Source organism: Phasianus colchicus, chromosome 5 (genome assembly GCF_987193195.1).
Source record: "Phasianus colchicus chromosome 5, bPhaCol1.hap1.1, whole genome shotgun sequence".
NCBI classification, from domain to species: Eukaryota; Metazoa; Chordata; class Aves; order Galliformes; family Phasianidae; genus Phasianus; species Phasianus colchicus.
In genome coordinates this window covers 8,568,975-8,584,751 of record NC_143440.1, presented here as the reverse complement: position 1 = coordinate 8,584,751, position 15,777 = coordinate 8,568,975, and the positions used below count along the sequence as shown (strand labels likewise).

The 15,777-nt window shown below is 38.3% G+C and overlaps 1 protein-coding gene across 8 annotated transcripts in view; it reads left to right on the top strand.

Moving 5' to 3' along the window:
* BMAL1 (basic helix-loop-helix ARNT like 1) overlaps positions 1-15,516 on the top strand; it is a 45,659-nt gene extending 30,143 nt beyond the window's left edge. For 6 of the 8 annotated variants that reach the window (XM_031614067.2, XM_090140396.1, XM_031614066.2 and 3 more), the window contains 12 exons: positions 1,609-1,688; positions 2,684-2,776; positions 3,701-3,818; positions 5,916-6,065; positions 7,160-7,406; positions 9,324-9,430; positions 9,731-9,881; positions 10,327-10,415; positions 10,934-11,042; positions 12,344-12,437; positions 13,627-13,729; positions 14,205-15,516. In XM_031614067.2, the coding sequence (XP_031469927.1) occupies positions 1,609-1,688; positions 2,684-2,776; positions 3,701-3,818; positions 5,916-6,065; positions 7,160-7,406; positions 9,324-9,430; positions 9,731-9,881; positions 10,327-10,415; positions 10,934-11,042; positions 12,344-12,437; positions 13,627-13,729; positions 14,205-14,365 (1,502 nt within the window). In that variant the 3' untranslated portion in view covers positions 14,366-15,516. The remainder of the gene's footprint in view (positions 1-1,608; positions 1,689-2,683; positions 2,777-3,700; positions 3,819-5,915; positions 6,066-7,159; positions 7,407-9,323; positions 9,431-9,730; positions 9,882-10,326; positions 10,416-10,933; positions 11,043-12,343; positions 12,438-13,626; positions 13,730-14,204) is intronic. The other 2 variants (XM_090140397.1, XM_090140395.1) reach the window with 1 other exon arrangement.
* Positions 15,517-15,777: the final 261 nt, after the last annotated feature.

Here is a 15,777-nt window from a genome sequence, read left to right as displayed (position 1 = left end):
TTACCTAATTGTCTCGTCTTTGAACGCTTGCAGCAGCACTGTCATATACTTAGGCTCTTCATCAGATGCAGCCACAAAGATTTTTGCCTTTTCTCTTACTTCTGTAGATATCATTACAAAAAGAAAATAGAATTTATTTTTATTTTCTGTCTCTTTCCTTAGAAATATCTTCAAACTTATATCAGCACTCTTTTTCCTACAGAATCTGTGAGAATGCAAAACATGCCTTGTCCTAGAACAAAGAAAGCAGTTTGTGTGGGCTACCAGAGTTTGTGGTAGAAGTCATGCAAAGGCACATGCTGCCAACTGTACGTTCCAGCTCAAGGTGTGGTTAGTTTGTTTTAATAGCAAGCACATAAGGGATGCAGCCTCTCTTTCCCCTCTCTCTTGCAGCTGAACAACTGCAGGATGACTTGTTTCATGGACTGATATCCTGATCTAGCAGGGAAGTTTGTGATGAGGAAGGAATAGTTTTCTGTTAGCTGATCTGATGGATTAGCATCACTGAATACAGCAAAAAGCAAGGCAGCTGAGCTTGTGGGAAGGAGGAACAAGGGCTTTGATTGTAATCCACTACTTAATCTTGCATGGCACTGATCACTGTTCTTAGGTAGACCATGTGCAAGACTTGCTTGGATAGAGAGGTTAGATTTTAGGTGTAATATTGCTGCAGGATTTGTGATGTTTTGTGCTCATACCTTCAGCTATTTGTGGAAGAACGAGGAGTATTTTGAGACTTCAAGTCAAGTCTTTTTATTCAGTTGCTTTTACAAGTACTTGAAATAGGGAAATATGTGAGTTTCAAAGAGCTGGGGCTGTAACAAAGTTCTGTGTGTCCTAAAGCTCCATATAAGAGTGAATCAGTTGCTGGATACAAACTGTGATAACAATGAAAGCTTTAAGCCTTCAAGAATTACGCCCCTGAAAAAGGATGCTGCTAAGTTACAGAGTCACTGTTGTAGTTTCTAGGAGACCTGGCATCTTCCAGTCATGTTTATCCTAGCATTTCTGTAAGGTGTAGCTTTTCCTGCCGCTGTCATTTGATTAAATGAGTATTTCATAGCAGATCAGTGGTTGTTGATTTGACTCTCTTGCCTTTATGAAGGGAACAGGATGAAAGTAATTACTCTCAAAGAAATAGATGGCTCATTTGCTCTGTTTTTTTTGCTTTTTGCATTGGTAAGTAAGGCCAGTGTAACATCTGTTTTTTGTCAATGGTATGGAATGAGAACTGATCTGTAAGCTCCTCTCTGACAACCTTTTTATGTCACCTCATCATATTTTTATTCCTTACTTTCTTCCTTTTCATTTCTTACTGGAGATTAGAACATAAATCAAGCAGAACATTTAGGTCAAAAACATGTCAAAAAATACTTACATCTCAGAAGTCATTTAATTTGTGTTCCTGTGTAATGCAGTATTTTTGCTTGCAGCTAAAAATACCAACAGAGTTCATCATATTAATAAAATGAAATAAAAAATCAACTTTCACTTCATCTGTTCTTTAAAATGAATACTGATGTAGAAAGGAATCAAAGGGACGTTGCTTATTGAGGTGTGTGTTGTTTAACTCACAAATTCTGATCTGGGGATTTTGTTTTTCTTCAGGTGCTACAAACCCATATACAGAAGCCAACTATAAGCCTGCTTTTCTGTCAGATGATGAATTAAAACATCTAATACTCAGGGTATGTTTCAGCTTTTAATTATGAGATATTAGTGGCTGTGAATGGAATTCTTTCATGGCAAAACACCAGTATTTTTCTGCTTGTTGTCTGAGCTTAAGAATGTTGTGATAATAGAAGATAACACAGAAATCTGGAAGACCTTTGCACGTAGTCATTAGGTTTTAAAGATGAGTAACAGCTCTGAAATTAAGCAAAAGGATTTTAGGGGGAGGTCTGAAGAAAATGTTAAGATAGTAACTATATGAATTTTCAGTTATTTCATGAAATAGACTAAAATTACATCAAAAAAGAATTCTAACAGACTTTCTGCCATGTACGACCTGGACAAGATTTTTACCATATGATGTTATAGGAATGCCTTGTTTTGAGGTCACTGATGTCACGTGGCATGGTATGTTTGTATCCCTGCTGTATGCATTTATAGCACAGAGAGAACATATTGCTAGTGTAACTTGTCAAGCACTGCAGTGTTCAGATGCAGCATGTTTGGAATTTAATTTCTTCAGCATTGTGTCTTTAGAGCTATAAAGGTAGGGCCTAATCCTGTGTGCTTGTATGTGGCTGAGAAATAGGACTTTCAGAATGGGAACAATTTGCCTTTGGACACACAAATAAATACCCAGATTATTTTGGTTTCCAAAGTAGGAACTCTGGAATAAATGCATTTAAAATAGTATTTTTTAAAAAATAGACATTATTAAACATAATTGTAATATTACTGTACAAAATATGGATGCATTCTTCTAATAAAAGTGATTGCAGATTCTGGGCATAATTCCCAGAATGATGCCAGAAATGTTTGCAGATGAAAAATAAAACCCCAAAAATGTAATTTCATATCTTGTCTGTTGACTCAGTTATCTCTAAATGTTAAGAGAGTTCTCCTAGTGTGGAAATCCTGCTATATACAAAGTGGTTTGAAAGGTTCAGTGATGCATTGAAGATGTGTAACTCAGTAATTCACTTCCCCTCTGCTCCCCCTTCCCCCAAATTAGGCAGCAGATGGATTTCTTTTTGTTGTGGGCTGTGACAGAGGGAAGATACTGTTTGTTTCAGAATCTGTCTTCAAGATCCTCAACTACAGTCAGGTATTTTTTTCCTTTTTAAGTAGTGTTGGGCCTTAAATGATTTGAAAATGATTTTATTATTATGCATTTGATGGGAGGGTTTGTTTTGTGTGAATAGTCTGTCCTGAAAGCTGAGATTTTTTGCAAAGAAAACTTTTCTCTGTCGTGCTATTAGACAAGATTGCTTCTGGCTTCCATTCAAATGAAAGAGGTAAAAAGGTACTAACTTTACTTGACTGATTGTGACACATTCTGTTTGGGTTTTCACCATCAGGCTTGCAGAAGTGTTCACTAATTTGGCTTGTATGCATATATTGAAAAATTGGCCTGAGGTTTTTCCAGTAGCATTACATGAATTTTTCAACCTGGTTAAATTTCTGTTCTGTTTTTGCTAGCATTCTTGCTGATGGAAACTGGGAAGCAATTGTAACAAAGCCAGGATTTTGATATGTGATTATTATGATTTGATAAGTGCTTATAATGTGAGGCATAACTTAGAACATACATTGTATAAGTAAGTTTTCATTCTTTCTGTTGCCTGCCCTCCTTTCCAACTTGAAAAACTGCATCAGCTTCAAAAGTTTTCATCAGGCATCCTTTAGTTAGGTATTTACTAAATAGCAACTAATTGTGTAAATATTAAAAAAAGAACATTTGCAATTATGACTTGAAATGTGTAGCATACAAAATGAAGCTGAAAAGAAATGAGAATATTTGTTGGTGGTGGATTGAGCATGCTATTTTTAAAAAAACTCTTACTGAAAATAATGAAAGTACTTAATATGAAATGTAGCCATAACTGCAGTGAATACTAATTCCTTTTAATCCTGGATCTGAGATGTTTGATGTTCATTGGTTAGACCAATTCTTTATAACTGATGCTAAAATTGGGAAAATATACAGTACAGTTATTTTAATTTTTGACTGAGTTTTCAATCCCTACAGAATGATTTAATTGGTCAAAGTTTATTTGACTACCTTCATCCTAAAGACATTGCCAAAGTGAAGGAGCAGCTATCTTCTTCTGACACTGCACCACGAGAAAGGCTTATAGATGCAAAAAGTGAGTGTTCTTTCCTTTGAACAATATTGCCATATGTTTGATGAACATGCAAAGTGTTTGTGGGGGGTTTGTGTTTGGATTGCATGTCGTGCCAAGGAAGAGAGAGAAGAGAAAGTATAAATTAGATTTCTGCAGTGGATGCATTCAATTAGCTGGCTTCGCTTGTGAGGTACTGTCTCTCTTCCGGGCATGGAAAGTTCTGCTTTTTTTTCCCACTGAAAGTGTTGTTCTGATCTTTCATTCTCAGTGGTCAGAATACACTGAGTATTATTTTGGTTATCCATAGTTGTCAGTTGCAGAAGAGGACCTTTTTTTTTCCCAATCCCAGCAATGACCTAACCTTTCTCTTACAAGGTTTTTTACTCGGTCCTTGGAATCCTTTCCTCCTACGTCTCTTACTTCTACTCCATTCTGGTGTTTAAAAGTAGTTCTGTATCTGTGTTGTTTAGTAGTGTGTGGGTATTTAATTAACTCTTGTAAAAGGAGTCTGCGTTGCTTAAGTAGGAAGTGATATCTTATAACTGCAAATTTCCAAGTTGTTCAGTCTCATGCTTGTTAGAAGCAGAAATCTGTAGGACTTCATCTCAAAAAAACCACCAGCTCAACTTCAGAAAGTGGAGCTAGGGGTCATTCCAGGGCAATGAGCCCAGAGGCTCAGGCTGGCTCAGCTGAAGTTTCTCTGTCTCTTGGCTTTGCCTGGTCATCAAACACGTGTATCCAGTGCTATCCTTTTTTCTATATGCTCTGACAAAGTCAGGGCAAAAATAAAGACCACAGCTTACAGTTTTCCTATCTGCTACAACAGACCAACTGGTAAGTTCTCAGTAACAAATATTCTTAAGAGTACTGATGTTTATTTGTATTTTTGTCTTGGCGTAAGTGACTCCCGTACAAACTTTCACCAGTGAACTGCAGTTTAGACTGTGTGTGGTGCAGGACAGTCTGACCTCTCTCAATTCTAGTTTCCACAGAGGCACTCTTAACACTAAAACATCAGCATCATCATTTTTCTTCTTGCATTAAAAACCAGCAGGATCCTGGAAGGTTTTATACATTTTCATTTATACACATCCCCATGCAGAAGTGGTTGAAGGACAGCAAGCTGTGGAAAAGTTGCTGTGTGATTTAAATTCATCAGTTTTTGGAGAACTGTCCCTTGAAGCTCCTTCTGCTTTGCTGATACCCCATGCTCTTAATGTGCTGTTTGTATCAGCACTCTGTTGTTGGTTTCCAGATTTGACATGCATTTTCAAAGAATTTTTTCTCCAGTGGTTTTCCACAGAAAATAACTTAAGATTCTCTTACAAGTATATGACGAAGGTCAGTCCTCACTGATAGGGCATATTCATATGAACTTAACTCTTTAAGGACAGAGATTCTTCTTACACATAACAGGAAGTCTTGGGGATTTGCAGTCCCTGTGTATGTCACTACTAACCTTTCCCCCCTCCATCATAGAATCAGACAATGGCTCATATTGGAAGGGACCTTAAAGCTCATCCAGTTCCAACTCCCCTGCTGTGGGCAGGGACACCTCCCACTAGATCAGGCTGCCCAGGGCCCCATCCTGCCTGGCTTCATTGTCAGAAATCTGGTATCTGGAGACACTGTAGTTGAGAGAGCCCTGGGATGGTACTCTTTGCATAAACATAGGTGCTCTCTCAGTGCATTTTGTGATTTTAAAAAGTCTTCTGATAGGAAGGGCCATGGGTATATTGAATGACTATATGTAAGAAGTACTGCTCCACGGGTAAATAATCTCTATTTTTAACCAGTTGATTAGTGTTCAAAGAAATCATGTTAATTGCAAAACTTGATTGGACATTAGCAGTCTATTTCTAATCTTCTAATCTAAGGCTGTGTTCTCATGCTCACAGTAGAAAACGTAATCAGAAATCATTCCAATATTCATGTGGTGAGCTGAGTATCCTGCAGATGGTCACTTAAATAAAAATCTCCACAAGAGCACCTCTGCTTCTGAAGGAGATAGAACAGCTGTGAAGTTAAAGCCTCATACAGTTTGGTTACATGATGTAATTGTATGGTTACCTTTTAACCCAACAAAGGCAGCTTCCTCACTTCCTCTGTTTGCTACAGCTGGACTCCCAGTTAAAACTGATATAACACCTGGGCCATCACGACTGTGTTCTGGAGCAAGGCGGTCCTTCTTTTGTAGGATGAAGTGCAACAGGCCTTCGGTGAAAGTAGAAGACAAGGATTTTCCTTCAACCTGTTCAAAGAAGAAAGGTAACGATTGTGTGTTTTAATATCAAATGTAATGGCTGTCAGGCTTTTTTTTTATATAACTGCTCACTTGCAGTGGTTAAGTTCTTGATATTTATTGAATAGTATCAATATTTATTCTTAAGATATTGTTACATGGTCTATGTTTTGATGTGTTACTTTTTTCTTTTCATACAGTTTCCATTCCACACTCCCCTTCAAATGTAGTATTTCTGCATCTGAAATATTTGGTCACAATGTTATCTATGGTTTTAATTAATGTATTTTTTTTTTTCCTCTGCAAGATATTATTGCAAATATGTTGGAATACATGTTTAGTCCAAGGTTGAAAGTTTCTTCTTTTGAGCACTTTGGACGTTTTATATTAGTTAAAGTAGAAAGTGTCAACTAGAGACAGTAACTTCAGTGTTTCGTCTCTGGATGTGACAGCTGCTCCAAGTACTGCCCACTAATTTCAGACATAGCTTCAACCTTTTATCACACCTTGGTGCTCAACCCTGAGAAAAGTGCTTTGTGCAGTTAGGCACAAGGTTTTTTTTCTCTGCCTTTCTGCCAAAGCTTTCTTCCTTGCTGTCGTAAGGCCTGCTCAGTGCTGAGTAATTTGAGTTCTCCTTTCAGAGCGCGACTGTACTACTTGTCACTGTGAACCTTAGTCTTTAGCTTATCTTCTGTATGCCCAGACTGTATATTTTCTGGCAGCCAAATTGGTTTCATTATTTGTAGGAGCCTCATGCTAAGTTGAAAAATATGTCTTATTTACTTATTAGTAAATACAACACTAACTTCCTCTAACTGTCTGTTAGGTTACTAGCACTATTTCACTAGGTGAAATAATAAGATGTAATGCAATTTCTACTTGAAGGAGATCAGAAGAGATCTTGGTTTGAACTATGTGGTGGTTCACTATTAACAATAATTTTGTTGAGGTAAACTGTATGTTGACTTACCTCAGATGAGTTGCGCTGAAGCAGAAGTACTGAGAAATCCCCTGGTGAGGAGGATAAGGATAAGGAGGTGAATATTCTCAGAACTGAGAGCTGAAGTTCTCCAAAAGCTGTATTGGTAGCCTAACTGCTTTTTTGTTCTTGTCTTTATAGCAGACCGCAAAAGCTTCTGCACTATCCACAGTACGGGATATTTAAAAAGCTGGCCACCAACAAAAATGGGACTGGATGAAGATAATGAGCCAGATAACGAGGGTTGTAATTTAAGCTGTCTTGTTGCAATTGGTCGCCTGCATCCTCATGTAGTACCACAGCCAGTCAATGGTGAGATCAGGGTGAAACCTACAGAGTACGTTTCTCGACATGCAATAGATGGAAAATTTGTTTTTGTAGACCAGAGGTAAGAATACTTCAAATAACTTCCACAGTGAGTTGCTGTCCAACATCGATTTACTGCTAGTGTGATATACTTGAAGAACTGTAAATATTATTGAAAAAAGAGATGTATAAAGCTGAAAAGATCAGACTAAATCCCAACTGTAAGCTATTCTGCTTTTGAGACATAGCGCAAAGCGACTGCCATGTATTTATTAAGTACTTCTGATTAAATTATAAAGGCTCCTAAACTGTGGCTTACAGTTTAGGCGGTAGGCAGAATAATCCAGATATCATTTCTGCCCATTTATTAGGAGGATGTATATATGTAATCCTCAGAAGAATATGCTATCCTATTTTACTACTGGAGTTTGTAATTACAGCAGTTGGTTGTTTGATATCTCCTGCAACCACTACAGGATAAGTTTTATTGCAGAGGCTACATCAGGCTTTGATAGTGTGCTCATTTCTGTAAGCGTCTACTTGGGCGTAATCTACTGAGTTAATACCTCTGCATGTGGTCTTTTGTATTCACAAGAAATAAAACTTTTCATAAGCTTTGCTTCTTGGAATAGGTTTGAGAACGTGGAGCAGCGTTGGCATATTTTTTCAAACATCAATTTTATTATCTACTTCTATATTTATTCAGGTTAATTCTTATTACTGAAAAAGAAATTGTAACATTAGAAAATTCAAGCAAAGAGATGTGACTGGGCCTTCTTTCAGAATAACTGACATTTTCGAGGGAGGAGTGGTTGAAGGATGTTAATGGAGGGTTGTGTTGCTTAGGAAGGGCTCTTTTGTTTCCCTTCCGTGCCAAGATGGGTTGAGACTGCTGAGCTGAGACTGGTTCATGTTGTGTCTGTAGCTTAGGCACGATTATTTACAATTTAAAAAAACTCAGGCTCCAAATTCTGCCAGAATCTGCCTGCTGGAATTTGTTCCTGGGGTGTGTCTATGCTCAGCTGATTCCTAGTGGACTTTGAGAGGAAATTGAGCTGGCAATGTTAAGAAGCACAGTAAGCGATATCTTTTTTAACAGCGTGTCTGATTGTAGCGGTTGTTTCTATTTTCTCTTTTGTTTTTAATTTCACAGTAAGTTTTTTGAAATGTTCTGCAGCAGTACTGCTAGCTAGTGGTCATTATGGGAGCTGGCAGAACATTCACAGCCTTTCTGCTGCTCAGAAAGTGTGTCATGCTGTGATGCCAAGCGATGGTAGTTTGTGAGCAAGTTTTACTTTTAAAAGATGAAACCTACTCTTCCAATATCTTCCAAGAGATACTGAAGTCTTTCCAAAATAATGACTCCAAAAATGTTGACCAGTTGAGTTCAAACTTGTATACTCTATTTAATTGTTTTCTAGATGAAATCTGTATCTGAATGTTAAATCTGGATTCTTTTGGCTCCAGTTTAAGCCCATTATGGCTATGTAAACAGCCTGTATCCGTTCTGTTTTTGTGCTCCCTTTGAGAAGGGAGATACAACTGTAATGAAATAGTCTTTTGCAGGTTAAGGAGGGAGCTCCAGCACTTCTTCAAACCTTACGCGTCCGTTTTTCGAAGGCACCTTAGGGGGAAAGGGTGCTAATATCGTGTAGCTGTTACAAGGCAGCTTTATTCAGGTTTACATTTTCAGAATTACAGTAGTCCTCCAGAGCTGTTCAGAAACTCTCACAGCCATGGTGATCTAATATAATACTTGAGAGTCACTGGTATTATCTATTTTCTAATTACCCATGAATTAGAAAGATTAATCTTCATGACTTTTTCCTCTCTCACCTGAAAGCTGTCAGCATTACTTACTCATTTTCAGAGTGACTTTCAGTAAGCTGTCACAAATAGCTCAACTTGAGAATAAGGGTGTTTTGGTTTTGATTGTTTGTTTGTTTGTTTTTAATCTTTTTCCTCCTTTCCTCCCCACCCTTTGCTTCCCATTCCCAAGGGCAACAGCCATTCTGGCATACTTACCCCAGGAACTCCTAGGTACTTCATGTTATGAATATTTCCATCAAGATGATATAGGACATCTTGCAGAATGTCATAGACAAGGTATGATTGTTAATCAATTGGGTAAATGAATTTAAAGAAATACTGGGAATTACTGTGTATTAAAAAAAACTACCCAAACCTGTTCAAGTCTGCCTGTCTCTTTTTGTAAATGCTTCAATTGACAACGTGAATTTTTAGTGAATACTTGAAGCTCCCATTGGGTAAAGGGGTACACTGCAGAAATAAGACTTTTCTCCATACGTGCAGGGAGGAGTTAACTGGATAGTTTTCTGTTATAAGGACTCTGCTTCTGCAGTCATGATGCTGTTTCCCACAAAATTATTTGCTGTCTGTTTTCAGTTTTGCAGACAAGAGAAAAAATTACAACAAACTGCTACAAGTTTAAAATAAAAGATGGTTCTTTTATTACCTTGAGGAGTCGCTGGTTCAGTTTCATGAACCCTTGGACCAAAGAAGTAGAATACATTGTCTCAACAAATACAGTTGTTTCGTAAGTATTTTCAATTTAGCAGATGCACTTATAAGCTGTTTTAAGTTATTGTCAGATGAATTCTGGTATTTTCTTTCATTGGGAAAACCAGCACGTCCATCTTTGTAAGAGCTTACAAAGCATTTCTTGGCTCCTGTGGGAACTCCCCCCTTCCACCTTTTTTTTTTCCCTTCGAGGGTTCTGCAGAGCTGCAATGCCTTTGCAGTGGATTGACTACTTCAGAAGAATTAGTCTTGAGAGATGCTGTTTGTGTTCTTGTTGCATACTTTGAGTTGTAACAGTTTTCTCTCTGCTGTTTATCTAGCCTCCTTGTCAGCCCCAATGTTTCTTTGTGTGGTAGTGACTCACAAGCTTCTTAAACCCTGTAGCATTTCATTCTGACACACTGCAGAGTGACTGTTTTGCAGGGCTTTTCATCACTAATTGTAATTCTTGAAATCCACAGCACCAACATACTTGATAGCGGAGACGCAGCCTTCCCACAGCTTGCAGCTTCTCCACATAGCATGGACAGCGTGCTTCAGGCTGGAGAAGGTAACTACTCTGCCTCTAAAAAAGTAGTGGCAGTCATGCCTACATGCACAGATTTGTTGCAGTCTTGCACAGAGAAATTAGTAGTAGTGTAAAGAAAAGTGTTGTTTGAGGCAAAAGACTGCTAATGCAACTCTTGTCCATGTTGTCTATGCTAGCAAGTAGTTCACTCAAAGTAAAGAATAAACAAGGCTGGAGAGGAGCTTGTTCAGCTGCAAAGCAACGCAGGTGTGACAAGCTATTCTTCACTGAGTCTGGACAAAAAGCTCTATCAGATGCTCGAAGCAGATTCTAAGCACCTTCAGAATGTGGTGTACCTAGCAACTCAGAGAGATGTCTAAGAAACACAGCACAGCTGAGCCCAAATCAGGGCTTCCTGTAGGTTTGAAGGTACTCAAGAAGTGGTAGAATTTGAATAAAGTTTACATAGTTCTGACCAGCTGTGGGATTCATAGCTAAATACGAATGCCTTTTGGAAAATATAAGTTTTACCTGACCTTAAGCTACCTTCCTTGTTTCAGGCGGCCCAAAAAGGAGCCATCCTACTGTCCCTGGAATTCCAGGAGGAACAAGAGCTGGGGCAGGAAAAATAGGAAGGATGATTGCTGAAGAAATCATGGAAATTCACAGGTAAGAAAAACCAGCTTGAAGTAATAAGTATAGTTCTGCAAAATGAAATTAAAGAAGTCTTTCTTCAAGCTGAATGCATAATGATGAAATTGCGTTTCACAAGTAGACAGCTGCAGATACCTATTCAGAATACGTGAGACAGTCGCAGCCAAAAGTGAAAGAACAACAGTTACAGCCTTCTGACTGTCTGCTCTAAGAAACCAGAAACAGTAGGCAAAAAGAGCAGCTAACTGGAAACCAATTCCTTTCCAGACTATTCTGATTCTCATAACAGCCATCTCATCTCCATCCTGTCAGAGCTGTTACGTTCAGTGGGTGTCACTATTAATTTCAATAGAATTCCTGTCACAATTTTAGTTTTCCCCTTCCTGTAAAAGTGGCCTCATGCAACAGATGCTTAGCAGCAGTGCTATTTGCAATTTCAGTCCCTCTCCTCTAGTTTTGTTTCTCCTCTAGACCAGACGCTGCCTATCTAAGAGAATAGCAGATTTAGCACAGTGTCTTTCCTGTATATAAGAATAGGAAGGAAGAAAAAAAGCTATCACTCAGGTTCAGCCAATACTCTGAAACTTGTCCTCCCTTTCAGTAGTTGCAGAATGCTTAGTTAGCTTCAGTAAGTGCAGTAGTATACCTTATCATCCATGTTTCATTTGAAGAGCCTGGGTTAGTTCCAGTCCTTCTTGAGCAGCTCTTACTATTTTCCAAAACTGCCTTCTGTTTTCCCAGAGGAGCTCTGTCAAGGATGAGACTTCCTTCTGTACTGCTTTTCTTTGTAACTGCCCCACCTCCATTTAGTCTCAGGACTTGTTGGTTTTATAGTTAATACATTACTCTATAATAATTAAAAAAAAAAGATAATCAAGATAGGGAGAATTGAAATGAGAAATGCTGACTCAAAGGGTATTAAATATATATAATGAGCATACATATATAATACTGTTTTGTGTGTCCAGCACACTTCTCTAGCTTAACAAGTTAGATTTGTGCAGTGGAGACAGCTCACACTCTTAGCTGGTGGAAACTGAAGTACAATCATTTCCTTGCTCAATCTCAGTTTAAGCTGCACAAATAAACAAGGGGAAGGGAAGTAGCATGGGAAGAAGGCAAAGTTTACAGACTGGGCAAGCTGAACTAGTTACCCACAACCTTTATCTTACTGTAAATTGAAAGTTGCTACAGGTGGTTTGAATAATACTGAAAATTGAGGAAACTGTACAAATGAATTATGCCACCTGATACTGAGGTCAGCACCTGAGTCTCCAGGTTTCTGGTAAACTCATTCCCTGTTTCCCATACGATAGGATAAGAGGATCATCACCATCTAGCTGTGGTTCAAGTCCACTGAACATTACCAGCACACCACCGCCCGATACCTCCTCCCCTGGCAGCAAGAAGGTAAGAACAAGCTTTACAGACAGGCTTGTAATAGTAGTGTCAAACACACTGAGATGATGCTTACAAAACAACATGCAGCACTGAATTTTCAAACTGCTGGGCTGAAGAAGTCTGACAGCAGGTCAAAGTATTCTGGTGTCCAAAATCCCAATACCACTGTCTTTAATATGCAAAGACCTGTGATTCTTAGCAATGGCAGCTTTTGAAATCCACCTGCTCTTTATGTTTTGCTCTTTTCTTAATATTAAAAATGAGCTGCAAAGAGCAGCTCTCCTTACATCTCGATTGTCCAGAAACTCTTTCACACCACATACTGGTGAATGCAGGAATTGCTATAGTCTGTGCACTCACAGTGTGCAAGTGAAGTTACACTGTACTGCTGTAGCACAAAATATAGCAATTAGATGCTTCACTGTGCACTGACATTTTAAGTCAATACTATGTAGCATGCTTCCTTCTAAGATTGCTTAAGTAGCATTCACATACCATTACTAACACTTAACTTCCCAACCACTTGTACTAGCTGCATTTGAGTCATCTAGTAAATTGCTACTTACAGTTGTCATGTTCAAGAACAAGAACACTTACCCAAATCCTTCCTCTGTGCATTCAGACACTGCCACAGATTCAACTTTCTTTCCCAGAAATCACAATGACTGTACATAAGAATTAATTGACTAGAGCACATAATTGACAGTAAATATTTTTATTTCTGGATTTCTTTGTTCTTAAAATAAAACTTCAAGCTGGAACAGTTATCATTCTAGAAACAGTCATTCTTGTTCATTCTGCTCAACACCTACATATTGTAAGTTCAGCTATTCCCTTGCTACTTGTTTAGAATTCCCAAAGAAGGCACTTCTGTTTCTTGTCTGCTCTCATGTCCACAGTGCTGCTGTGCTCTGTACCTAAAAAACCATTAGACTTGAAGTCCAGAAGCAACGCTCAGCTGTGCAGCCTCTCTCTACCTAGGAGGACTGTACTCTGAAAATGGAGGGTCTTAATTGACAGTACTTTACAGGCACTACATTTGTAAATTCAAAAACATCCATGGTTAGCTGTAATTACTCTCACTTGCTTTTTTTTTTCAGGAAGTCCATCCTCTCCCCATTAAAAATCCCATATTATAAAATAGTTTATACTTAATGCAACATTTCATGCTGTCTTACGGCTTCTCTTTTCTTTCAAGATCCTGAATGGTGGCACTCCAGACATTTCTTCAGCTGGACTACTATCTGGGCAAATCCAAGATAGCTCTGGTTACCCATATTCTGATAACTCCTCTATTCTTGGTAAGTGTAGGCATACAGAAACATGCCTCAACATCAGCTAAACACACACAGCTGTAGCAGGATGACTGTTGTTAGCAGTGATGTGCCTTTACCATCTGCAGTACATAGCTGAGCAGCGAAGCTTATAATCTACTGTGCCTTAAGAGGTAGCTACAAGAGGAGCCTGGCAGCCTACTTTGCTAGCTTATTCTTCAAGTGTATTTGGAAGCCTCTTTTCTCTGTCTGAATCTACTTTTGAGTACTTCTCAACAGCTGGGGAGGAGAGAGAGGGTCACAGCCTGGCCATGTCTGAGAGGTGACCTAACCTTTGTACTCTGAATGCCAGGTATCAGGTGTTATCCCTGAATCTGGCTATCAGATCTGATCACACACCCAGAATAGCTCAGCCAGTTCAGGTACTCCAAGTCACGTGGCAAGTGAAACAAACAAAACAGAACAGCTTCTGACCCCGTACTCATTGTATTTATACTTACAGGGGAGAACTCCCATATAGGCATTGACATGATTGACAACGATCAAGGATCAAGCAGCCCTAGCAACGACGAAGCAGCGATGGCAGTAATAATGAGCCTTCTTGAAGCAGATGCAGGTCTTGGTGGCCCTGTAGATTTCAGTGATTTGCCGTGGCCCTTGTAAATGATGCACCTTGCTTCAACATCCAAATATCAAAGTGCATTTATTGGTGGAGTTCTACAGTCTGTGAAACTCGTTGGATGGAGAAGCTTTTATGTATGAATTTCATAAAAGCCATATCAGAATGCAACTCATTCTTACCATGTGTAATGTCAGACAAAGTGGAATAACCCGCTACAGTGTTCCGTGTTGATTTGGTTAGCTGTGTATAGCTTGCAATACCTGTATATTTTGGATTCTGTTATTTGAATTTTTTTTAATCACTGTGCAACTCACTGGCATCAGTGGTAGCTTTTATATGCAAATGACCATTTCAGATGTATGGTGTGTTTTTACACTGCAAAACAGTCCCCATGTGGATATTTCTTATACTAATTGTACCATAAAGCTGTTTATTCTTTCTTGTAAGAATCCTTTACTATAAATATTGTTAAAGTGTAATGTATTAGACAGTTAAATATTTTTAAAATAAATGTTTCCCTTGTTCTAAGATGGAGCATTTACTTTGATAAATAAATTTGATAAAACCCTGCTGAAGATGCATGCAAGAAGCAGTTGCCTATTTATCATTTCTTTAGCTCTGAGGGAAACAGAGAAAAGCAATGCCTTACAGACACTTAGGGAATTTTGCCACTACGCTGCATTTCTAAAGAAGATATTACTTAGAAATTTCAGTTTAAACTACAAAAAATCCCTTATCAAAGTGAGTTAAGGTAGACAGTGCAACAGATTTCTGATTTTAGGAAATGCCCAGTTTTTACTTTTACAATTGAAGTCATCTCCAACCACCCTGAAAAAAGCAAAAAGAAACTTACAAACCTCCTCTGTATACTTAATCTCACTCGCACATAATTCAAACCCATTAAAATAATGGAAATTTTATTTGCATGAAAAACTTGTTTACAATCAATAAATGAAGAATGAACCATTTGCATTTTCCTATTTCATGACACTTATGAAAAATTTAGTAAATAAATACTTGTGAACATAGTAAAGTAAGGCAAAATTTAAGATAAAGCCCCTATCCATTGTTCACAACTTTTGAACATGGCTCACGCTGCAAACAAGTGAAAAAATTCACTGAAGAACTTTAACAAGGAGTTACATGGGTAATTGAATCACGTCCTCAATCCAAAAACCCAATGATAAGTAGCTTTGTGCTCAACCATATGCAATAGCTTTAGAAGGGTCAATCTATTCAGAGCAAAACTATTTATAGTTAATACTTTTGATAGAAGCACTTTGTTAGTATTGTGCAATAGATTTATAAAAAATGGCTTGAAATTCCATTTATCAACCATTTGTAAAGTGCTACTATCAATTCCAAATCCTGCATTCTACCCACGTGTAACAATACTGAACGCACACAGCCCTCAGCATCCTGTCAGTTTCGATGGGCTTAAGAGCGAGGACAG